This window comes from Nycticebus coucang, chromosome 13 (genome assembly GCF_027406575.1).
Source record: "Nycticebus coucang isolate mNycCou1 chromosome 13, mNycCou1.pri, whole genome shotgun sequence".
Classification (NCBI taxonomy): Eukaryota; Metazoa; Chordata; class Mammalia; order Primates; family Lorisidae; genus Nycticebus; species Nycticebus coucang.
Window position 1 is genome coordinate 41497572 of NC_069792.1, and position 27045 is coordinate 41524616.

The 27045-nt window shown below is 37.2% G+C and overlaps 1 protein-coding gene across 1 annotated transcript; it reads right to left on the reverse strand.

Moving 5' to 3' along the window:
- Positions 1-1375: 1375 nt before the first annotated feature.
- Positions 1376-27045, reverse strand: CA1 (carbonic anhydrase 1). The gene is made up of 7 exons (XM_053558664.1): positions 27009-27045; positions 23788-23985; positions 22229-22347; positions 18522-18617; positions 17579-17641; positions 2432-2587; positions 1376-1495 (listed from the first exon to the last, which is right to left on the reverse strand). Exons 1-7 carry the CDS (start codon positions 27043-27045, stop codon positions 1376-1378), a joined length of 789 nt encoding a protein of 262 aa, XP_053414639.1.

Consider the following 27045-nt stretch of genomic DNA (forward strand, 5'->3'; position numbering starts at 1 on the left):
CCTTGGGAAAGAACGTATTTATAGAATGCTTATGGAAGCAGAGCTAATGAGTTATTTGGGCCTATTGTATTTTTTAAAGCAATTTATTTCTTTTTACTTTTCTAACTTTATGTAGAAAAGAAACCCATGTCCCAGTGCCTCCTCCTGCTCGCTTGCATTACATTTTAATAAAGATTTACTTAAGTTCTGGGCCCCAAATCAAATACTTCAAAAGAAATCCCTTAGTATGGTTATTAGGTGTAAAATAAACACAGCTTTTTTATGTCTCCCTCAGAGGAATAAAGAAATTTCTTTGTCTTTTAAACTTTGGTTTAATTATTTAGAGTTATTATTTTTTCTTTCTTTCTTTCTTTTTTTTTTTTTTGATAGAATCTCACTTGGTGCCCTCTGTATAGTGCAGTGGCTCATAGCTCATAGCAACCTCAAACTCTTGGGCTCAAGCCATTCTCTTGCCTCAGCCTCCCTAGGAACTGGGACTACAGGCACCTTTCACAACGCCCAGCCATTTTAAAGACTGAGGTCTCGGTCTTGCTCAGGCTGGTCTGGAACCTGTCAATTAAGGCAATCTACCTGCCTTGGCCTCCCAGAGTGTTAGGATTACAGGTGTGAGCTACAGTGCCCAGCCAAAAGATATCACTTTTATCAGAGAGAACATAAATGATAGAAATGTTGGGCCAGCATAATGATATTAGATCCAACTGTCATCTTAGCTATATATTTGCCTTCAAGAGTAAGCAAATGAATTTCTCAATATTTCGTCTCAAGTTGATCTTAGGTCAGTATATTACAAAATTCTCTTGTAAGTAAGATATTTAAGATTTTTAAACGTAAATGGAGTAGAAACTTACTTTTTAAAAATAAAGTGCACAATTGATAAAAAAGAAAGGAATAAAATTATTTTATTGATCCAACTAAACTGAACAAAATAGGAAGAGATACAAATCACTTAGTTGTTCATAATTATGAAGAATTCTACTTGAATTTAAGTATAAACTTACGCTTACAGATTACTATTTGCAAGCTTGCAGATTATTTATTATTTGAGCATAAGAATTAAGAACCAAAATTGCAGTTTTTTAGATCTACAATAGGAAAAGATTCAAATCACTTAGTAGTTTGTAACTGAGAAGAATTCCACAAAATAAAGTTGAATTTAAGCATAAACTTATGATTACAGATTACAGATAATTTGCAAGCTTACAAATTATTTGAGTATAAGCATTAATAACTAAAATTAAAGTTTTTCATTCTACAGATTAAATTTTCAGGTATGTTATCTTGGTAGCATTGAAATAAATTTTTCATAAAAATTAGTATTTTACTGGATTATGTTAGAAGCAGGGATGTGTTCATGAAGGTAAGTTCCTTCTTGGGCTCATGAGAATGAAGCTTTCACTGTCCTGCCCTTCAGGGGCTGGGGCGATCTGTTGTTGTACTGTATGGGGACAGCATTGTCACCTTCAGCATTTGATAGAATGCTGCGGAACTGTGCCAGCTAGAAGGATGAAATATTTAAATAATCAAAAGTTATTCAAGTTATAGGAAGTAATTTATTTCTAGTATTATTGACACACTGATATTTAGAAAACTGAGGTTTCACCAATGGAAAGGGAGGAAGCCCCAGATCCTTCACATTCCTTTGATCTAGGCATTTTGCTTAAATCATTGAGGACTGACTGAGTTAGGATACCAATTTTCTCCCTTCAGCTGGGGTCCCATGGGCAAGTGACTTATCATCTTAATGTCTCAGTTTCCATATAGCACCTTCTTTATTGTGTTGTGAAGATGAAATGGGTTAATGCATGTAAAGTACTTGGAATGATATGTGTATGGCATTGTTCGATAAATTTCAGGTAGCAATAGGCTACTGTTCTATATAGGTTTGTTATGACAGTTGACTGACAAACACAAGACACCTGTGAAAGTAGTTGCTTAGTCAATGATAATTATTGCCATCATTGTTACACATAGAAATTAATGAGATACTTTGTAGGATATTTAAAAGCTTAGCCCTCTCCTGACCTTGAAAAAAAGAACAAAACATTTTGCCAACTATCAAGTTATGCTGGTTGAGAGCTGCAGTCCCGCAAAGTCTTAGCAGAACTTCCAGTCAGTTTTTCTTTTGTTTCTGAATAAGATGAGATATTTGGCAAAGTTGGACTTTAATGTAGTGATGAGGAAAGAATGGTGAGAATTCCAAATCTCATATTTTTTTCTCCATAAAGTAAAAAAAAATATATAGTATGGTAATGTACCTTTTTGGATAATTCAATAGAACTATGCCAGAAATTAATCATTTTTTATTGGAAGGGAAAATAAACTTCTCACAGACATAACTGAAATAATAATCTCCCTTACTGATAACTATCAGTTGAAGTGATATTCCTGCTTTGCATTTCCAGTTTCCCCTCATTTGCCTTTGATACTCTACCTGTTCTGAGCCTACGCTGATGGGCTCTTTACAGATGATCCAGGTTACACTCTCATGAAGAGGAGGGTGAGTCAGAGAGCCAGGGTAGGTCCAGTAATCCAGGGATGAAGGAAGGAGTATAGAGGGGTCAAAATTTGTGAATGGGGCTCGTTTGCCCTGGAAGAAAAAGTATCTATTATTATATTAAGACATAAAATATATCATCTTCTATTAATGTGATATAAATGTTACTTTATCTTGTTATATATTATCTAGAGAGTTTAGCCAAAATTTTATTATTTTTAAAAACAACTATTTGGCATCACATGACTGGTGTGTTTGTGGACAAAGTAAAAGCAACAAAAGAGACAAGATGAAAAATGTGCTACACAAGACTATGACCAGGGCCAAGGAAGGGGAAGGTGGGGGGGAGGTTAGGTAATGGGTGGGGCCACACCTACGGTGCATCTTAGAATGGGTACAGGTGAAACTTACTAAAGGCAGAATACAAATGTCTACATACAATAACTAAGAAAATTCCATGAAGATTACATTGAACAGTTTGATGAGAATATTTCAGATTGTATATGAAACCAGCACATTGTACCCCTTGATTGCACTAATGTACACAGCTATGATTTAACAATAAAAAATAAAATAAAATAAAAATGCAGATTTGAAAAAAATTGATATAAAAGGGTATCTAAGTTAAAAATAAAAATGCTTTTTTACTCATAAAAAAAAAAAGAAAGAAAAATGTGCTACATGTAAGTTTTGACCAAGAAACCTTCTTCCTTTTTCATTTGGTTGAAGTTAAGAAAAGCTTCAAACAAATTTGTATAATCTATGTTCCTTAAAATATTTAATTTTCAATATAAAGCATTTATTGTTTCTTTAGAAGTGATGCCAGATTCTGTTTTAATGGCAAAGATATTTATTAACAAGGATATTGGCTACATTTTGGTTTTATACTATTTATTCCCATTATCTATTCTGATGGATGATTATTTGTACAGAAAATGTACTGGTATTTGTATATTTGTATGGTCATCTTTTATGCAATCAACTTTACCAGACTTTTGTATTGATTCTGTTTTTATTTTATGTTTTATTTTTTAAGAAGATGATGACTTCTTTTTTTAATTTTATTATTATGATTGTTTTTTTATTTTTTAATTTTTTTATTGTTAAATCATAGCTGTGTACATTAGTGCAATAGCCTGTACCCATTCTAAGATGCATCATAGATGTGGCCCAACCCATTACTCTCCCCCCACCAAACCCTCCCCCTTCCCTTCCCCTTCGTTGGCCCTTTCCCCATAGTCTTGTGCTATAGTTGGGTTATAGCCTTCATGTGAAAGCTATAATTTAGCTTCATAGTAGAGCTGAGTACATTGGATACTTTTTCTTCCATTCCTGAGATACTTTGCTGAGAAGAATATGTTCCAGCTCCATCCATGTAAACATGAAAGAGGTAAAGTCTCCATCTTTCTTTAAGGCTGCATAGTATTCCATGGTATACATGTACCACAGTTTGCTAGTCCATTCGTGGGTTGATGGACACTTGGGCTTCTTCCATGACTTAGCAATTATGAATTGGGCTGCAATAAACATTCTGGTACAGATGTCTTTGTTATATTGTGACTTTTGGTCTTCTGGGTATAAACCTAGTAAAGGAATTATAGGATCGAATGGCAGGTCTATTTTTAGGTCTCTAAGTATTCTCCAAACATCCTTCCAGAAGGAACGTATTAGTGGGCATTCCCACCAGCAGTGTAGAAGTGTGCCCTTTCCTCCACATCCACGCCAACATTTCTGGGTTTGGAATTTTGTTATGTGGGCTACTCTTACTGGGGTTAGATGATATCTCAGAGTAGTTTTGATTTGCATTTCTCTGATGATTAAGGATGATGAGCTTTTTTTCATGTGTTTGTAGATTTTGCGTTGGTCTTCTTTAGAGAAGTTTCTCTTTAAGTCCCTTGCCCACCCTGAAATGGGGTCACGTGTTCTTTTCTTGCTAATAAATTTGAGTTCTCTGTGGATTCTGGTTATTAGACATTAATCGGAGGTATAACCTGCAAATATTTTCTTCCATTCTGAGGGCTGTCTGCTTGTTTTACTTACAATGTTCTTGGCTGTGCAGAAGCTTTTTAGTTTGATCATGTCCCACTAGTGTATTTTTGATACTGCTTCAATTGCCCGGGGAGTCCGCCTCATAAAATATTCACTCAGGCCGATTCCTTCAAGAGTTTTCCCTGCATTTTCTTCAAGTATTTTTATAGTTTCATGTCTTAAGTTTAAATCTTTTATCCAGTGAGAGTCTATCTTAGTGAAAGGTGTGGGTCCAGTTTCAATCTTCTACAGGTTGCCAGCCAGTTTACCCAGCACCATTTGTTAAATAGGGAATCTTTTAACCACTGAAGGTTTTTAATTGGCTTGTCAAAGATCAAATAACAGTAAATAGCTGGATCCATCTCTTGGTTCTCTATTCTGTTCCAGACATCTACTTCTCTGCTTTTGTGCCAGTACCATGCTGTTTTGATCACTATGTTTTATAGTACAGTCTCAGGTCTGGTAGCGTGATTCCTCCTGCTTTGTTTTTATTGCTGAGTAATGTTTTGGCTATTCGAGTTTTTTTCTGATTCCATATAAAACAAAGTATTATTTTTTCAAGATCTTTAAAGTATGACAATGGAGCTTTAATAGGAATTGCATTAAAATTATATATTGCTTTGGGCAGTATGGACATTTTAACAATGTTGATTCTTCCCAGCTATGAGCATGATATGTTTTTCCATCTGTTTACATCTTAGGCTATTTCTTTTCTTAGAGTTTCATAGTTCTCTTTGTAGAGATCTTTCACATCCTTTGTTAGGTATACTCCCAAATATTTCATCTTCTTTGGCACTACTGTGAAAGGAATAGAGTCCTTGACTGTTTGTTCGGCTTGGTTATTGTTGGTATATATAAAGGCTACAGATTTATGGGTGTTGATTTTGTAGCCTGAGACATTGCTATATTCCTTGATCACTTCTAAAAGTTTTGTAGTAGAATCCCTAGTGTTTTCCAGATATACGATCATATCATCTGTGAAGAGTGAAAGTTTGATCTCTTCTGACCCTATGTGGATACCCTTGATCGCCTTTTCTTCCCTAATTGCAATGGCTAAAACTTCCATTACAATGTTAAGGAGCAATGGAGACAATGGGCAACCTTGCCTGGTTCCTGATCTAAGTGGAAATGATTTCAATTTAACTCCATTCAATACGATATTGGCTGTGGGTTTGCTGAAGATGGCCTCTATTAGTTTAAGAAATGTCCCTTCTATACCAGTTTTCTTAAGTGCTCTGATCATGAAGGGATGCTGGATATTATCAAAAGCTTTTTCTGCATCAATTGAAAGAATCATATGGTCTTTATTTTTAAGTTCGTTTATGTGTTGAATTACATTTATAGATTTACGTATATTGAACCAGCCTTGAGACCCTGGGATAAATCCGACTTGGTCATGGTGTATAGTTTTTTTGATGTGTTATTGGATTCTGTTTGTTAGGATCTTATTGAGTATTTTAGCATCTATATTCATTAGTGATATTGGTCTATAATTTTCTTTTCTTGTTGGGTCTTTCCCTGGTTTGGGAATCAAGGTGATTTTTGCATCGTAGAATGTGCTGGGTAATACTCCTTCTTTTTCTATATTTTGGAAGAGGTTTAGTAGTATAGGTACTAGTTCTTCTTTAAATGTTTGGTAGAATTCTGACGTAAAGCCATCTGGTCCTGGACTTTTCTTTTTAGGGCGATTTTGTATAGTTGATGCTATTTCAGAACTTGATATAGGCCTGTTCAACATTTCCACTTTGTTCTGGCTAAGTCTAGGTAGGTGGTGTGCTTCCAGGTATTGGTCGATTTCTTTCAGATTTTCATATTTGTGAGAGTAGAGTTTTTTGTAGTATTTGTTAAGGATTTTTTGAATTTCTGAGGGGTCTGTTGTTATTTCATCATTACCATTTCTGATTGATGAAATTAGAGATTTTACTCTTTTTTTCCTGGTTAGGTTGGCCAAAGGTTTATCTGTTTTGTTGATCTTTTTTTTTTTTTTTATTGTTGGGGTTTCATAGAGGGTACAATAAGCCAGGTTACACTGATTGCAATTGTTAGGTAAAGTCCCTCTTGCAATCATGTCTTGCCCCCATAAAGGGTGACACACACCAAGGCCCCACCCCCCTCCCTCCTTCCCTCTTTCTGTTCCCCCCCCATAACCATAATTGTCATTAATTGTCCTCATATCAAAATTGAGTACATAGGATTCATGCTTCTCCATTATTGTGATGCTTTACTAAGAATAATGTCTTCCACATCCATCCAGGTTAATACGAAGGATGTAAAGTCTCCATTTTTTTTAATGGCTGAATAGTATTCCATGGTATACATATACCACAGCTTGTTAATCCATTCCTGGGTTGGTGGGTATTAGGCTGTTTCCACATTTTGGCGATTGTAAATTGAGCTGCAATAAACAGTCTAGTACAAGTGTCCTTATGATAAAAGGATTTCTTTCCTTCTGGGTAGATGCCCAGTAATGGGATTGCAGGATCAAATGGGAGGTCTAGCTTGAGTGCTTTGAGGTTTCTCCATACTTCCTTCCAGAAAGGTTGTACTAGTTTGCAGTCCCACCAGCAGTGTAAAAGTGTTCCCTTCTCTCCACATCCACGCCAGCATCTGCAGTTTTGAGATTTTGTGATGTGGGCCATTCTCACTGGGGTTAGATGATATCTCAGGGTTGTTTTGATTTGCATTTCTCTAATATATAGAGATGATGAACATTTTTTCATGTGTTTGTTAGCCATTCGTCTGTCATCTTTAGAGAAAGTTCTATTCATGTCTCTTGCCCATTGATATAAGGGATTGTTGGCTTTTTTCATGTGGATTAATTTGAGTTCTCTATAGATCCTAGTTATCAAGCTTTTGTCTGATTGAAAATATGCAAATATCCTTTCCCATTGTGTAGGTTGTCAATTTGCTTTGGTTATTGTCTCCTTAGCTGTACAGAAGCTTTTCAGTTTAATGAAGTCCCATTTGTTTATTTTTGTTGTTGTTGCCATTGCCATGGCAGTCTTCTTCATGAAGTCTTTCCCCAGGCCAGTATCTTCCAGTGTTTTTCCTATGCTTTCTTGGAGGATTGTTATTGGTGCACACAAAGACTACTGACTTGTTGGACATTGATTTTATATCCTGAAACATTACTGTATTTTTTGATGACTTCTAGGAGTCTTGTGGTTGAGTCTTTGGGGTTCTCAAAGTATAAGATCATGTCATCAGCAAAGAGGGAGAGTTTGACCTCCTCTGCTCCCATTTGGATTCCCTTTATTTCCTTGTCTTGCCTAATTGTATTGGCTAGAACTGCCAGCACTACATTGAATAGTAAAGGTGACAAAGGACAGCCTTGTCTGGTTCCAGTTCTAAGAGGAAAAGCTTTCAGTTTTACTCCATTCAGTAAAATATTGGCTGTGGGTTTGTCATAGATAGCTTCAATCAGTTTTAGAAATGTGCCACCTATGCCTATACTCTTCAGTGTTCTAATTAGAAAAGGATGCTGGATTTTATCAAATTCTTTTTCTGCATCTATTAAGAGGATCATGTGATCTTTATTTTTGCCTCTGTTAATATGGTGGATAATGTTTATAGACTTGCGTATGTTAAACCAGCCTTGCATCCCTGGGAAGCCTACTTGATCATGATGAATGACTTTTTTGATGATAAGCTGTAATCTATTGGCTAGGATTTTGTTGAGAATTTTTGCGTCTATAGTCATGAGTGAGATTGGTCTGAAATTCTACTCTTTGTTTGGGTCTTTTCCTGGTTTTGGTATCAAGGTGATGTTTGCTTCATAGAATGTGTTGGGGAAGATTCCTTCCTTAATTTTTTGGAATAATTTCTGCAGTACAGGAATAAGCTCTTCCTTGAAGGTTTGATAGAATTCTGGAGTGAAGCCATCTGCACCAGGGCATTTTTTGGTTGGGAGTTTTTTTTATTGTTTCTTTGATCTCAGTGCTTGAAATTGGTCTGTTCAGGAGCTCTATTTCTTCCTGGCTGAGTCTAGGAAGAGGGTGTGATTCCAAATATTGATCCATTTCTTTCACATTGTCAAATTTATGAGCATAGAGTTTCTGGTAGTATTCAGAGATGATCTCTTGTATCTCTGTGTGATCAGTTGTTATTTCCCCTTTATCATTTCTGATTGAGGTTACTAGAGATTTTACTTTTCTATTCCTCGTTAGTCTGGCCAATGGTTTATCTATTTTATTTATTTTTTCAAAAAACCAACTCCTTGTTTCATTAATTTTCTGAATGATTCTTTTGTTTTCAATTTCATTGATCTCTGATTTGATTTTGGATATTTCTTTTCTTCTACTGAGTTTAGGCTTAGATTGTTCTTCTTTTTCCAATTTCGTAAGATCTCTTGTGCGATTGTTGATGTGCTCTCTTTCTGTTTTTCGAATGTAGGCATCTAAAGCGATGAATTTTCCTCTCAAAACTGCTTTTGCAGTATCCCACAGGTTTTGGTAGCTTGTGTCTTCATTCTTGTTATGCTCAAGGAAGTTAATGATTTCCTGTTTTATTTCTTCCTGCACCCATCTGTTATTCAACAGAAGATTGTTTAATTTCCATGCCTTTGGGTGGGGTCGAGCATTTTTGTTAGAGTTGAGTTCCACCTTTAGTGCCTTATGGTCTGAGTAGATACATGGTAAAATTTCAATTCTTTTGATTCTGTTGATATTTGTTTTGTGTTCCAGGATATGATCAATTTTGGAGAATGTTCCATGGGGTGATGAGAAGAATGTATATTCTTTATCTTTGGGATGGAGTGTTCTATATGCGTCTATCAAGCACAGTTGTTCTAGGGTCTCATTTAAATCTCTTATATCCTTGTTTAATTTCTGTTTAGAAGATCTGTCCAGCTCTGTAAGAGGAGTGTTAAGGTCCCCTGTTATGATGGTATTATCAGATATCATATTGCTCAGACGGAGTAAGGTCTGTTTCAAGAATCTGGGAGCATTTAAATTGGGTGCATAGATATTTAGAATTGAAATGTCTTCTTGTTGTATTTTTCCCTTGACCAATATAAAGTGACCATCTTTGTCTTTTTTGACTTTAGTTGCTTTAAATCCACATGTATCTGAAAATAAGATTGCAACTCCTCTTTTCTTCTGAATTCCATTTGCCTGAAAAATTGTCTTCCAACCCTTGACTCGGAGCTTTAATTTGTCTTTTGAAGCCAGGTGTGTTTCTTGCAGACAGCAAATAGATTGCTTGTGTTTTTTAATCCAGTCAACCAATCTATGTCTCTTCAGTGGGGAATTCAAGCCATTAACATTTATTGAGATAATTAATAAGTGTGGTAGTATTCTATTCGTCTTATTTTGTGAGAGTCCATTGCTTAGTTTTATCTTTTGCATCAGTGTGGAGGTTAGGTTCTGTCCTTTAATTTCTGAGTTCTTACTTTGCTGCTGATCCATTGTGGTGGTCAGTGTGCAGAACAGGTTGAAGTATTTCTTTTAGAGCTGGTCTTGTTGTGGCGAATTTCCTCAATGTTTGTATATCCATAAATGATTTGCTTTCTCCGTCAATTTTGAAGCTTAGCTTATCAGGGTACAGAATTCTACGCTGGAAATTGTTTTGTTTAAGTAGATTAAAGGTAGATGACCATTGTCTTCTTGCTTGGAAAGTTTCATTAGAGAAGTCTGCGGTCACTCTGATGGATTTGCCCCTGTAGGTCAACTGGCGCTTACTCCTGGCAACTTGCAGAATCTTTTCTTTTGTCTTGACTTTGGACAGGTTCATCACAATGTGTCTTGGAGAAGCTCGGTTAGAATTGAGGCGACCTGGGGTCCGATATCCCTCTGAAAGCAGTGTGTCAGAATCTTTGCTGATATTTGGGAAATTTTCTTTTATAATATTCTCTAGTATGACTTCCATTCCTCTGGGGCATTCTTCTTCCCCTTCTGGAATTCCTATAACTCGTATGTTGGAACGCTTCATAAAGTCCCATAATTCTGACAGTGAACGTTCTGCTTTCTCTCTCTTCTTTTCTGCCTCTTTTACTATCTGAGTTATCTCAAAAATTTTGTCTTCTACCTCTGAAATTCTTTCTTCTTCATGGTCTAACCTGTTGCTGATACTTTCCATTGCATCTTTAAGTTCCCTAATTGACTGTTTCAGTTCCTTCAGCTCTGCTATATCTTTTTTATATTCTTCATATCGTTCATCTCTTATTTGATTCTGTTTTTGGATTTCCTTTTGGTTATTTTCCACTTTATTAGCAGTTTCCTTCATTGTTTCCATCATTTCTTTCATTGTTTTCAACATGTGTATTCTAAATTCCCTTTCTGTCATTCCTAACATTTCTTTATAGGTGGAATCCTCTGCAGTAGTTACCTCATGGTCCCCTGGCCGGGTTGTTCTGGACTGGTTCTTCATGTTTCCTGGAGTTTTCTGCTGATTCTTCCGCATGAGTGATTTCTTTTATCTGTTTCCTTGCCCTACTTTTCCTTTCACTTCCTCTTGCTCTTTAAGTTCTCGTGCCTGCGGACTAAGGGTTACAGGACCAGAAGGGTGAGAAGGTTGAAGAGCAAAAAAGGGATGAAAGAAAGGAGGACCAAGTGATAAGAAAAAAAAAAAAGAAAATTAGAGAAAGGAGAGGGGGTGGGTAAAAGGAATATTGACAAAAAGAAGAGAGGCCCAGAAAGAGGGAGACAGAGCAATATAGGTGTCCAGTAGGGTACTTTGATACAACCTTAAAAAAAAAAAAAAACACCTTCTGGGTGTGCCCAGTTGGGTGGTTCCCTTGAGGTCAGCAGCTCTTTGCTAACCTGATCAGACACAGTACCCCACCTCCACCAAGTAGAGAGGAAAGACAAAAAATGCTGTAAATCAAACCAAAACAAGGAAACAGAAAACTTTACGGGATAAAATTGGCTGGAAAAACCAAATAATAGCGGTAGAAACACTAACAAAAATGAAGTTCTAATTTTTGAAATAGGCAGTAATGGGAAATTATAAGTAAACTAGAAAAATTGAGAAAGAAAAAGGATCTGTATGGAAAAGGTTGAACTTAAAAAACAAAACGACAATCAACAACATCAAAATAAACTAAAAAAACAACCAAACCAAAAACAAAAACAAAAACACAACCAAAAACAAAGCAGTATGTATATGTTATTGAATATTGTCTGGGCAACACGTGGTCTTCTGGGGTATGAGATGTTAATCACAGTTCTGATACAACTGGAGGCTGCTAGTTTCTCAAACCCCAGCAGGTAGACACCCTAAATCTCTCTTCAGCCCACTTAAAAGGCACTTTGAACTTGTTCACTTGCTGAGCAGAAGCTTTCCCAGGGAAGTGCTTGTCGCTGGAATCACTGCTGAAGTGGCTATCCACTTACCCTGTGTGCCAAAACTGGTCTCCCTCTGCCCCCGAGGGTTAGGGCTGCAAGGCGGCTCAGACCCCGCCCTTAGGCTACTTGGTCACTGGGTTACCAGCTCCCACCCAATTCTAGCTCTGCGACCCTGAGGGCGGAGCTTGCCGGGGCAGATCGCTCACAATGGCTGCCTGTGACCCAGAGCCAAACACTATTAACTCCGTCTGGCTCAGCGGCTCAGACTGGGGCCCTAGACAACGGCCAAAGTTCTCCACACTCCCGCTCAGGCTCTCCCCATGGCAGTTCAACTGAGTGCCAAGTCCAAAGACACCAAAACAGTTCACTGGTAAGGCCTTTCTGGTTTGCAGTCTCGCTGCTACTGAACTTACAGTTGCGGGCGGGTTTAGACAGATTGAACACACGTGACCACTTGCCGGTTTTCCACTGTTTTAGTCCTCGTCTTGGCGTCCAGAAGTCTCTCGCTGACTCTCTGTATCTTCACAGGGGTGATGATAGGCAGATCCCACCAGCCAGAGATGCCTGGAGTCCTATCTCCCCAGACTCACGGTGCCCAGATGCAAGGAAGCTATTACTCAGCTGCCACCTTGCTCTGCCTCCCTGTTTTGTTGATCTTTTCAAAAAACCAGCTTTTGGATTTATTGATCTGTTGCATGATTCTTTTGTTTTCAATTTCATTTAATTCTGCTCTGATTTTGGTTATTTCTTTTCTTCTGTTGCGTTTGGGGTTAAAGTGTTCTTCTTTCTCCAGTTGCTTGAGATGTTCCATTAAGTTATTGACTTCCTCTCTTTCTGTTTTCTTGAGGAAGGCTTGCAGTGCTATAAATTTCCCTCTTAGGACTGCCTTTGCAGGATCCCAGAGGTTCTGGTAATTCATGTCTTGATTGTTGTTTTGTCCCAAAAATATGGTGATTTCCTTCTTAATCTCATCTATAACCCGTGTATCCTTCAGCATAAGGTTGTTTAGCTTCCATGTTTTTGTATGGGTATGCAGGTTCCTGTTGTTAATGAGTTCAACTTTTATTCCATGATGGTCTGAGAAGATGCAAGGAATAATTTCTATTTTTTTAAATTTGCTAAGGTTAGATTTGTGGCCTAGGATGTGATCGATTTTTGAGTATGTTCCGTGGGCTGATGAGAAGAATGTGTATTCAGTGTTTTGGGGATGAAATGGTCTGTAGATGTCTGTTAAGTCCATATGTTGAATGGTGGAGTTTAAATCTAAAATTTCTTTGTTTAGCTTCTTTTTGGAGGATCTATCCAGGACTGCTAAAGGGGTGTTAAAATCTCCAACTACTATGGAAGTGGAGGAAATCGAGTTGCTCATGTCTGTTAGTGTTTCTCTTCTAAATTGAAGTGCGTTGTGGTTGGGTGCATAAATGTTTATAATTGAGATCTCATCATATTGAGTATTACCTTTAACAAATATGAAGTGTCCATCCTTATCCTTAATTATTTTGGTTGGTTTAAAGCCTATTGCATCTGCAAACAGGATTGCAATGCCTGCTTTTTTCTGCTTTGCATTTGCCTGGAATATAGATGACCATCCCTTCACCTTGAGTCTATATCTGTCTTTTAATGTAAGATGCAATTCTTGGATTCAGCAGATATCTGGCTTGAGTTTTTGTATCCAGTCGGCTAACCTGTTCCTCGTTAGAGGACAATTTCAACCATTCACATTAATTGAGAATATTGATAAGCCTTTCGAGAGACTGGTGGACATTTTTAATCCTTTTGTGACTGTGGAAGTTGGAATTTAACAAAGAATTTTTTGAGTGGGTTTACTTTTGTGATGGAGAATTACACTGGTCTTTATGGAGGATAGGTCTAAGAATGTCCTGGAGAGCTGGTTTAGTTGTGGCAAATTTCTTCAACATGTGAATGTCGTTGAAGTATTTAATTTCTCCGCCATAAATGAAGCTCAGTTTAGCTGGGTACAGGATCCTGAGTTGAAAGTTATTTTGTTTTAGGAGATTAAAAGTCGATAACCATCCTCTTCTAGCTTGAAAGGTTTCAGCAGAGAGATCTGCAGTTATTCTGATATTCTTCCCCTTGTAGGTAATGGTTTTCTTTCGTCTGGCAGCTTTCAGAATTTTCTCCTTCATATTAACTTTAGTGAAATTGATTATGATGTGTCTGGGGGATGTCTTATTTGGATTGTGTCGTGCTGGAGTTCTGAAACTGTCTGCTATCTGAATTTCGGAATCTCTTGGCATGTCTGGAAAGTTCTCCTTCATAGTCTCATGGAGAAGAGACTCTGTGCCTTGTGAAGCCACTTCATCACTTTCGGGGATCCCTATAAGACGAATATTGGTTTTCTTCAAATTATCCGAGAGCTCTCTGAGAGAGTGATCTGTTTTTGCTCTCCATTTCTCTTCTTCTTTGAGGGTTTGGGAACATTTGAAAGCTTTGTCTTCAATGTCTGAAATCCTTTCTTCTGCTTGCTCCATTCTGTTACTGAGGGATTCTACTGTGTTTCTCAGATCTTTGAGGGATGCAACTTCTTGTCTCAATGTGTCGAAATCGTTGGTCATTTGGTCTTTGAATCCGTTGAATTCTTGAAATAACTTTTGGAATTCTAATTTGATCTTATTTGCTATCCAGATCCTGAATTCAATTTCTGACATCTCAGCTATTTGTTTGTGCATGGGGTCTTGTGCTGTTTCTGCCCCATTGATCCTTGGGGGAGTTGATCTACTCTGATTATTCATATTGCCAGAGTTTTTCTGTTGATTTTGCCTCATGATTGTTTTTTACCATTGCCTCTGGCTGTCCTCAGAGTTGGTGAGGTGTCTCTCCAAGATTAGACCCCAGTGGGATCACTCTATTGTTGCTGGATCTTTGTAGGGAGTGACCCTGTGTAGTTCCTCTGGGGCTGCTCTAGCTAGGCAGTTCTGGTTGTGGAAGCAGCTCTGGTTTGTGACACACCTGGATCCAGCAACAGGGCTGGGGGTGGTGCATGTGGTTCTGGAATTGCCAGGCGCCCAGTGACTTTGGCACAGAGAGCCCAAGGCTCCAGCTGTCATTGGCCAGGAGAAGAGCAATTCGCAGAGGCAGGGAGGGCTCCAAAGGGCACGCAGCTACCAGAGTCCCTGTCCAGATGAACGGGCTAATGTGGAAGCTGGGAGGACACAGGAGGGAGGACGCAGGGTTGTCTGGCTCCCTCAGTTCCTGGTCAGGGAACGTGGAGGCCCAGTGGGTGTGGGTCATCGGTAGGGGGTTGCTGGACAGCTCTTATGGAGGTCTGGGCAGAGCCAAGCCCAGGAGTTTGAGGTTGCTATGAGCTGTGACATCATGGCACTCTACCCAGGGCAACAGCCCAAGGTTCCAGTGTGATGAAACCATCTCACTCTGCCCCTAAGGATTAAGGCTGTAAGGCAGCTCAGTCCCTGCCTTTAGGCTGCTCAGTCAGTAGGTTACTTTGACCTGCCCAATCCTTGCTCTGAGACCCTGAGGGCAGAGCTTGCCAGGGCGGTTCTTTCATAATGGCTTCCTGCGCCCAGCTCAGTGGCTCAGTCTGGTGCCCCAGACAATGTCCAAAGTTCTCCCCACTCATGCTGAAGCTCTCTGCAAGGCAGTTCAACTGAGTGCCAAGTCCAAGAACACTGAAACAGTTCACAGGTAAGGCCTTTCTGGTTTGCAGTCTCACTGCTGCTTGTACTTACGGTTGCCGGCGTGATTAGGTCGATTGAACACACGCAACCACTTGCCAGTTTTCCACTGTTTTTGTCCTCTTCTTGGGGTCCAGAAGTCCCTTGCTGGCTCCCTGTATCCTCAAAGGGATGATTATAGGCAGATCCCACTGGCCAGAGATGCCTGGAGTCTTGTCTCCCCAGACTCGCTGTTACCAGTTGCAGGGAAGCTGTTACTTGGCCGCCATCTTTAATCTCTCCTCTATGATTGTTTTTTGAGACAGAGTCTCACTTTGTCATCCTTTGTAGAGTGCTGTGGTGTCATAGCTCATGGCAACCTCAAACTCTTGGGTTTAAGCTATTCTCTTGTCTTAGCCTCCTGAGTAGCTGAGACTACAGGTGCCCGCCAAAACACTTGGCTATTTTTAGAGACAAGGTCTCCTTCTTGCTCAGGTTGGTCTTGAACCTATGAGCTCAGGCAGTTCACCCTCCTTGGCTTCCCAGAGTGCTGGGATTACAGGTGTGAGCCACAGTGCCTGGCCTTGATTCTGTTTTTTAGATGATTATTTAAAATTCTTCAGGTAGGTGTTAATAATCACATCATCTGCACATAATAATAGTTTTATTGGGCAATGCCTGTGGCTTAAAGGAGTAGGGTGCCGGCCCCATATGCCGGAGGTGGTGGGTTCAAACCCAGCCCTGGCCAAAAACTGCCAAAAAAAAAAGTTTTATTTCTGATTTTCTGGTATCTATGCCAATTCTCTTATTTCTTCCTTTATTTTATTGTGTTAATTAGGATCTTTATTATATTTATTTATTTATTTTTTATTAAATCATAGCTGTGTACATTAATGTGATCATGGGGCACCCATACACTGGTTTTATAGACTGTTTGACACATTTTCATCACACTGGTTAACATAGCCTTCCTGGCATTTTCTTAGTTATTATGTTAAGACATTTAAATTCTACATTTACTAAGTTTCACATATACCCTTGTAAGTAGCACCACAGGTGTAATCCCACCAATCACCCTCCCTCTGCCCACTTCCCCTCTCCCTATCCTCCCTCTCCCCCTTCCCCATATGTTTAGGTTATACCTGGGTTATATCTTTCATGTGAAATCCATAAATTAGTTTCATAGTAGGGCTGAGTACATTGTATATGTTTACATGAATGGAGCTGGAACATATTCTTCTTAGTATAATTTTTAATTGTGATGGTCACAGTGCCACTTTTGTTTTGTTCCTAATTGAAATGGAAATACTGCAAATGTTTCATTATGAAGTTTGATCCAAGTTTTAATTCTTTGTCAAATTATGAAAGTTTTCAGAGTATTTTCTTTTATTTTGTTTTATCATCAGCAAAGGGCATTGACTTATATCACTTTTCTTTCTTATTTTATTATTTTCTGCTTTTATCTTCCTGACTTATTTTCTTCTATTTCTCTTCACATTTTTTTTATATTTTTGAGTTGAATGCTTATTTTTACCTGTCATTAATATATATATTTGAAATTTAATCTTTTCTACAATCAGCACAATCATATTTATTCTATGTAAAAATATGACAGTCCTTCACACCATGCACAGAAATTATAAATCTCTGACTTATGGCTTAACTATTTTCTTTTATAACAGTAATGCTAGGATTGGATATATCCGAAAACCCACCTGTTTTTTGAGTTGACAAATAGGAATTATAATTATCAAATACTGCACATTAATGATATTTTAAAAGACTATCCTTAATTCCTGAAATTTTGTACTACTAAAGAGATAGACATCGCCCTTCATGAGATGGGAAATAATCCCCATTTCATTTGGATATAGTTCTTCAAGCAGTTGGCTATTTAACCTATTTTTCTACAGGCCGTATTTTACTGAAATAAATAAACAGTCAGTATGACAAACAAACAAACAAAAAAATCCTTGCTGTCAGGGACTTTCTCAGAAGCAGGCAATATGTAATTTATACTTAGATTGGTAGCTTCTGTTTTAGTCTCCCTATTATCTACTTCAAATATATTCATTACATGATTTCTATACTTCAGTGAATTTTTGTTCTCTGATTTAAACTAATGTACTTAGTTTACTTACCTTAGTTTTAACTGCGCTTAGAGCATCAAGTACTTTCTGCAGCTTTGGGTTGGCCTGACCAACCTGGAGATCACAAACAAACAAACAAACAAAAAAAGTATGAGATAAAGGTTGCAATCAAACACTATTTAGGTAAGTTTTTAATTTTTTTCAACAACTGATGAGCGCTGAGGTATTTTCTCTCTGCCTTAGAAGAGGAAATTTTGCAAGATGTATATCTTTATGGGCCTTTGTACTGTATAAATTGTCCATGTAACTACAGATAAAGTAACAAACAAAAAGCTTGATTTAAATTTGAGCAAGATGTGTAAAATTATAATACACAAAATCTAGAAATTTAGCAAAACTGTGATACAATAAAAAAACCTCTTACTTTTGGTCCATTCTATTAGTTATAATTAGTATAATTTTTGCTGTATTATGAGCATTCGATAATGGTTAACTAGAACCATAATTCAGAAAGTTAGTTACTCTAATGTATTCAATACAATAATAACTTTCTTATACAACTTTTCAGGGATTCTTTTATAGATGATTTGAACAATATCTCCCATTTGAAAAAATCAACTGAATGTTCTTTATGGGAAAAAATCCTTTTAACATTTCTTTCCTGATGAGATATTAAATAGATAAATTTCTGAATGTATGTCATAGAAAGTTTAGAGAACAGGGAATTTGGAAGAGTTGGACAATTAAAAACTCCCTTTCCACCCATGAACCCTGTCCTAGTCCACTCTCACCTGAAACTCTCTTTAGAGGGAAAAAGAGAGAGAAAACCAAGCAACAAAGTACTAGGGTACTATTTGTTCACCTGTAGTCATCAGTAGGCTGGAAACTTCCCAGAAAGAAAGACTCACGTTTCTGCTACCTTGTCTCAGCGTACTTTGCTGTCTGATTGGTAAGATACAGTATGAGCAGAGTTGTGTAACTATTTGTAACTCACCTTCATCAAAGCAGCAATAATTGCCAAACCATCAGCCTTGGTGGCAGCTTCAGCAAAGCTGGGGTACTTTGCAGAATTCCAGTGAACTATGTGAAGCTGAAGATGAGAATATGGGAAATTACCTATTTATAATAGTGTAAATACAAAACTAAGCTATGACTTAACTTGTTACTATATGAAGATGTATCTTAGCATAGAGAGATAAAACTTATATGAAACTTTACCCACTGAATGGGAAGGGTTATGTTCTCACTCTTCAGAAGGATTATCTATGTACTGAGTAAAGTAGATTTGCAAATCCTGGAAGTAGTAAGTAAAATTTCATTTCTTACAATAGCGTTAAGTATGCAGTACTGCTCCTTTTTATTTTTTAAAATTTTTAAATTTTTTTACTAAATCATAAACACCTAGATCATATATACATTAATGCATTTATGGGGTACAATGTGCTGATTTCATATACAATTAGGAATGCTTACATCACGCTGGTTAATATATACCTCATCTCGTTTACTTAATTATTATGTTAATACAGTTATACTCTATACTAATAGATCTGACACGTACCCTTGCATTATGCACTAACTTATAGGTGTAATCCCACCATTTATCCTCCCTCAATCTGACTTCCTCCTTCCTTTCCCATCCCCCCTCCTCCCTCCTTCATCTTAGGCCATAGTTGTGATCTATTCTTCATATGAAAGTGTGAGTGATTGTAACTTAGTTTCATAATAGTACTGAGTACATTGGATATTTTTTCTTCCATTCTTGAGATACTTCTTTTTGGTATAAAATGATCAGGAAATCTGACTAATTTTAGGGGAAAAAATGGAGGTCATTTTCTCTCATATGAGGTACTCACAGTAACTTTATGAGGAGGGGTTAGGGCCTTGGTTGTCATGACCAAGGGACCACTCTAACCATTATCTTAGGCCTAACTTTTCTGTGGAACTCTAGACTTGTATATACAAGTATATATGCATGCCTTCTTGATATCTTTCTGATATCTCTACCCGGATGTCTAATAGACGTCTCAAATGTAACATGGATAACATAGAACCCTAGATTTCCTCCTTGCCAACTGCTTAATTTTCCCTTCGTAGGAAAAAAAAGGTAGCACCCTCCATATAACTGCTTAATCAAAAAGTACAACAGTTATCATTAATTTCTTACTTTCCCCACCCATCAACATCCTCATCTTATAGATTATACCTCTTCACTTGTTCACACCTTTGAATCTGTGTGCCAGCTCCTGGTTTTCTCTGGAATCTGATTCCCCATTGAACTGTGGGAATTTGCCTTTAATTAGGGCTGAACTCAATGCCACTCCTCAAAGAATCCTTTTCTGATTATCCAGTAGAAAGCAACTAATCTGTTCTCTTCATATCATTTATCCAATCTCTCTTCTTCCTTCTCTCCTTCTTTCCTTCCTTTGTTCCTCTCTCCTTCCCTTCCTTCCTCTCTTCCTTTTTTTAATTTTTCTTTCCCCTATCAAATGCAAGTTCTAATAGCAAATACTTTTTAAAAACATTGTCTGACATATTGTAGATGTTCAGTGAATATTTTTGAATGGAAAAAGGAATGATGAAAATAACATATTAGGAGGGATAACTTCTCATTGTAATTTCCTCTGACTATGCCAGTCCAAATTCTGTCCCTTAATTAATGATTCTTACATCTGCATTTCCGTGGTGCTTTGTGAAGTCATTTAGTACTGTATTTATTCAGTCATATTCACTTGTACCTAAACTGCCCTGTTTGACGAGTGATTGCTTGAGTCTTACTCACAGAAAAATAAGTAACATTACTGTAAGTCTGAGCATGAGTTTATATGAGTTTACTCGTTTTATTCTCTCAACAATTGTATTAGATACTAGTATTATCTGAACTCTACAGATAAAAATATTGGGGCACAGGGTGATTTTTCTAAAGTTGTACAGCTAGCAAATGGAAGAGCTTTAATCCAAATGCTGGCAGTCAGTCGAGGAGCTTGTATTTTTAACCAGTAGGTTGTACTGCCTCTCAAACCTAGTGTGTCACAGATGTGCCAGCTAAGTTTATTGACTTGACTTGAATCACATGTTGAACTTTGTGGCTAAATATCTCTCATCTCTGTGCTGCCTTATTTTTATTTTTCTCTATTTGGATGAAAGTACAACTGATTTAGATTTCTTGGATACTACCAACTATCCTTTCACAAAGCTAAACTAATTTAGGTTCCTAGCCCATTTGATTTTAGTCTACCTTTAATTTATGGAGTAGAAATAGGGAAAAATCATTTAATAGATTTCTGTAGAACTGAAAGGTATTAGCCATGCTTTATGACATAATATAAAGCAAGTCATATTTGTATACAACTCCCAAATCCTCTATCAGAATAAGATGTGCAGACTTAGCAATGTATCTTGTAAAAATCTGTCCTTCATAACTGCTTTCATTAGTGCATAAGGTATAGGTATAGATGTATTCCTTGAAGCAATTTTTTGGTAAAAATGAAAGTCCCAATAGACAAAAATCAGAAGACATGGTGATCACTCATCAATAGGAGCCAGTTACATAAATTCTTATATATGAGGTGGGACAATTAAGTCACATGAATATCACTGTGGTCACCAGAGGACCAAGGAGAGTACTTAGAAGCTGACCATAGTGATATTCAGCAATGAGGTATGTGGCACTTTTTCTAGGATTGGTTCTTGAATTTAGATGTCTGACCTCAAACAGTGACAGCTCTGGTGGCCATTCCAGAAAAGGAGTTCTAAAATTGCTTTGAAGGGTAGGCTAGGCACTGGCGACAGCACACAGCTTCCCAAGAAGAGCACTTTGAAGGTGACCATAGTGGTAGTGAGCAATGAAGTATCACTTTTTCTATGACAAGTTTGTGAATTTAATCACCAAGTCTTGTATTCATCCAAATGAAATATTATACAGATAGTAAAAGAATAAGGTGGAATCAGATCTTCTGACTAGGAAAAATGATCATGATAAATTGGTAAGTGAAAAAAAAGGCAAGTTGTAAAACTATATGTATTATAAAATTTTATGAAAGTAAAAATTAAAAAGCCAACATATATATATATATATATATATATATATATATATATGGGTGCATGTGTATTACATAATTCATACATATGAAGTAAAAAGCAAAATTTCCCCCTTGTTAATCTCCCAGAGTTTCTGTTGACAGTTCGATGCACATGAGTTCAATTTTTCTATGGACGTACAGACACTACATAGATCACCAAATTCCATGTGAGGACAGATTGAGAGGTGGCCTGTGGCCAGAACCTCAGATCCTCAGCTAGTTGTATGCTGCTCTCTGCAAGTCCATGCTCATGTTGCTGGTATGCCCAATCTTGAATATTCAAATTAAAAGGAAAAGGTTGGTATGTTCCATTCAGAGTGAGAAATATAAAGGAGAGCAGTACCACTCCTTGAAGCTGTCATGATGTCAGGGTAACAATTTTTGAGGCTTTCTCAGGCAAGGGTGAAACTTGACCTCAGGCGTTCTGCTCAAAGTGCAGCTGCCTCTTTCCATGTGAAAATTTTCCTTCTATTGCTGAACATAGTGTGTCTGTATCTGGTTTTAATGGAGCCTGGGGAAATCAGAATGTTCACTTTTTTGAAGTTATATGATGGTGTCATGATGTAAAGGAGATACCACACTTCCTTGTAATTATTTTTCATGCACTAAATTACATTACCTCTCCAGAATATTTGACTCCATTCACAGTGTGCTCAGAACCATAGTCATTTGTACTGCCCCAGTGAAAATGGAACCGATGGAGCCGATAGTTTTGAGAGAGAGGACCACCTTGCAGCACTGGAAGAAAAGGAAACCTACTGTTAGCCTTATGATCATAAGTTCCTGCTTATCTTTGCCTATAGTGTAAGCAAACACTAAATTGTGTTGAGTAGAAATGAACACAAACTCTAGTGCCAAAACATTCATCATGCTTTTTCTTTCACAGCTATGATGTTGGCAATCGTACATATGGTGTACCATTGACTATGGTGTTGATGAGATAGTCTATGATTTGCATACAATTCCAAGCAAATGAGCTGTAATTTTATCTATTTCCAGCTCCTAGAAAGCATATTTCAAGGTAAATGCATTATAAGATTGTAGGACTTTCTTTGACTCTCCTTTAATTTGCATGTTTATTCATTCATTCTTTCAGCAAAGACTGTATAGGCAGTATGCATCAAAATCTTCAGTAGTTTATTTTGACTCACAAATTACTCATCACCTGCTTTGTAATTGATGTAGACGTAACATTCTTTCTCGATAGATTCGTTAAGAATCCCTGGCCAGGGACCAAAAGAAAGTGCCAGTGGGGCAGTGGGATCACTTTTAAAATTTTAATATTGAATGATTATGTGGTTTGGAGAGTTGACCTAATCTTATGAGTAATTAAACACATATAATACCATATTTAATATGATTTTAATAATGCCAAATAGCTCCAAAGTGCCTAAAATTTAGGCTAAAAACCTTATAGGGAAGTGCTAGAACAAGTTTGGCTTTTTAAGTTAGCAAAACTGATTTATAGGATGGTCATTTAACAAATTATTCAATAAACCTTTATGAAAAGCTAACTATGCAGCAATAAATTTCCCACATTCTGGGATATGAGAATAATTTAGTCCCTCCCTTATTTCTCTTGTCTGCTCTGCTCATCCACCCTTATCATCGTAGTGTCATCATAGCTTGTCCTGGAATCAAGTGATCCACCTGCCTCAGCCTCCAGAGTAGCTAGGACTACAGGTGAATGTTACCAGGGCTAGATCATTTTTACAATGTTTTCGTAGCAAGACAGGGTCTTGCTCTTGCTTACACTGGCCACAAACTCTTGCCCTCAAGAGATCCTGCATTGGCCTCCTAAAGTGCTAGGATTATAGGTATGAGTCATTGGGCCAGGCCTGCCTGTTCAGTTTTTATATTCCTAGTGACTGGTTCATTAGACTTTTTTTTAAAAATACTGTTTATCTGGAGACAGTGTTATGCACATAAATATATTGAAATGGCCAGAAAAGTTATGGGATGGTGGCACTGAGAAAGACTGAAAAAAAGACAGAGCTAGGAGTTCCCCAAATCATATTTAACACTTGGACATTTTCTAGAAGTCTAAGATGCCTCGTCATATTACAGCAACGTTACACACATGCGTAGAAGACTTAAGATTGGTATTGTGTTTCTTAAGCCTCATTGTTTTAATTAGTAGCTGCTAAGAAAAATATATCAGAAGATTCTTTGGCTCACCTGACTGGTTGTCATTGTCCTCAAAATTTACATGGAAGGAATGTCCCACATTGATAATCTCCTTGGCTGTGGCTGGCTTGTAGGAGACACTGATAGGCTTCAGAGAGAGGTCATGTTTGGTTTCACTGGTTTTAATGTCAATAGGAGACTGGTTATTTCCATCCGCAATGGGATATAGAGTTCTCCATTGTTCAGGGCCTGAGAGGACAAACATATGCATAAAATTGAAATTTTATCAAATGTTGATTCCAAGTTTTAGGAGAATATCTACTTGTTTTTTTTTTTTTTCTTTGTTTGTTTGTTTTTTAGACTAGGGTTTATTTAGGTGCCTTAAATGACATTCTGTTCAGATTAAGGGAAATTCTGTGTTTGAGAATGTCCTCTTCCTGTAACATGCTATGCAACATCATTTTGGCCAACACTAGTAACATAGGCCATACTCTTTGTCTATAGGATCAGAATATCCATGTTTTACTATTAAGAATATATTTCTAATACAAGTATACCTCCTTCCCTTTTGCTTGACTTTTTAATTTCCTAGATACTGTGGTTTTTACAAATTGAAGGTTTGTGACAATCCTGTGTTGGGCAAGTCTATTGGAAATATTTTTCCAATAGCACATGTTCACTTTGGGTCTCTGTGTCACATTTTTGCAATTCCCACAGTATTTCAAACTGTATTTGCCATTATATCTGTGTGGTGATCTTTGATGTTGCTAGGTAATCATTTTGGGACACCACCAACTGTGCCCATACAAGGTGGCAAACTAATCCATATTCTGTGAGTTCTGACTGCTTCACTAAACAGCTATTTTTTTTCCCTCTTGTTGGGCCTCCCCGTTCCCTGAGACACAAAAATTTTGAAATTAGGACAATTAATAACCCAATAATAACCTGCAAGTATTCCAGTGAAGGAAGACTCACACCTCTCTTACTTTATATCAAAGCTAGAAATGATTAAATTTAATAAGGAAGGCATGTCACAAGCTGTGATAGCCTCCAAACTAGGCCTCATGGGGCAGTTAGCCAAGTTATGAAGGCAAAGGAAAGTTCTCAAAAGAAATTAAGAGTGAACATGCCAGTGAACATAAGAATTATATGAAAGCAAGACAGACTTACCGCTGATACGGAGAAAGTTTTAGAGGCTATGTAGAAGATAAAATTAGCCATAATATTCCCTTAAACCGAAACCTAATCTAGAGTAAGGTCCTAACTCTCTTTAATTATAGGAAGGCTGAAATAGGTAAAGAAGCTGCAGAAGAAAAGTTAGAAGGTATCACAGGTTAGTTCACGAGATTTAAGGAAAGAAGCCATCTCCTTGACATAACAGTGTAAGGTGAAGCAGCAAATGCTGACACAGAAGCTGCAATAAGTTACCAGAAGACACAGCCTAGATAACTGATTAAGGCAGAAACATTAAACAACAGATTCTCAGTGTAGATGAAATAGCCTTCTCTTGGAAGAAGATGCCAGTTAGGACTTTCATAGCTAGTGGGGGAGAAGTCAATGCCTGGCTTCAAAGTTTCAGAGATGAGGTTGACACTCTTGTTAGGGGCTAGTACAGCTGATGACTTTAAATTGAAGCTGATGCTCATTTTTACTATTCTTAAAATCTTTGAACTCATACAAATAATGCTAAATCTCCTATGCCTATACTCTATAAACGGAACAGCAAAGCCTAGATGATATCACATCTGTTTATAGCAGGGTTTCCTGAATATTTTAATTCCACTGTTGAGACTTACTTTTCACAAAACAGATTCCTTTTAAAATATTACTATAAATTGACAATGAACCTGGTCATGCAAGAGTTCTGATGGACATGTATAGGGAGATGAATGTGGTTTCTTTGCCTGCTAACACAGCACCTATTCTGCAGCCAATGGATTGAGGAGTAATTTCTTCTTTCAAGTCTTATTACATGGGAAATAGATTTTATAGCTGCTATAAAATCTGTATTGATCCCACTCATAGATCTGGACAAAGTAAGTTGAAAAACTTCTGGAAAAGATTCAGCCTTCTGGATGCCATTAACATCACTGGTGATTCATGAAAAGAGGTCAAATGATCAACATTATCAGGAGCTTGGAAGAAGCTAGTTCCAGCCCTCCTGGACCTAAAATTTCAGGGCAGGAAGTACCTGAAGACAAGGTGGAAATAGCAAGAGAACTAGAATTAGAAGTGGCACCTGAAGATGTGACTGAACTGCTGCAATCTCATGATAAAACTTTAAGGGATGAGGAATTGCTTCTCATGGATGAGCAAAGGAATCTACTAGTGAAGATTCTGTTATATTGTTGACATAACCACAAAGTAGTTAAAATATTACACAAACTTAGTTAATAAAGCAGCAACAGAGTTTGATAATATTGACTTCAGTAAGATGCTATCAAGTACTGCAGGCTATAGAGAAGTCTCATGTAGAGAAGAGTTAACTGATATAGTAAACTTCCTTGTTGTCTTATTTAAGAAATTGCCACTGTCACCTCACCTTTCAGCAGAACCCACCATAATCAGTCAATAGTAATCAATATTGAAGCAAGATTCTCTTCCGATAAAAGATATGACTCACTGTAGGCTCAGATGCTTGTTAGCATCTTTTAGCTGCAAAGTATTATAAAATAAATTAAGCTATGCACATTTTTGAGCATAATGATATTGCACACTTAATAGACAACAGTATAGAATAAACAATTTGGGAAACCCCCCAAATTATGTGACTCACTTTAAGTGATATTCATTTTATTACAGTGATCTGGAACTGAACCTGCAATATCTCTGAGGTATGCCTGTCTATACTGAAGGGTATATATATATATATATATATATATATACTCATTTTAAGAGATTTTGTTGGAAGTAAAATCAATCATTGGTCAAAAGCATATGAACTGCAGATAAAATGGATGTATAGAACATGTTTGATTACACCTGACCAGTAATGGTACCATCAATTCAATTTTGAAAAGTAATACTATGTATACAGATAACATCTCTCAAAATATATATACAATTTTTTGGCACTCTCTCTATAAATCAAACACATTTTGTAGACAATGAAGGCCCAAGGCAACTGCTAAGAATGCAAGCAAATATATTGTACTTATTCAAAGTCAGCAATTCAAGTAACATATAGTGGTTATTTTAAATGTTTAATGCCTTTTCTACTGGAGAAAGGAATAAGCAATTATTTTGATCAATGTGAACAGAATAACTCTTACCATTTTTGCCATCATATCCCCAGTCTAAACTTGCCAT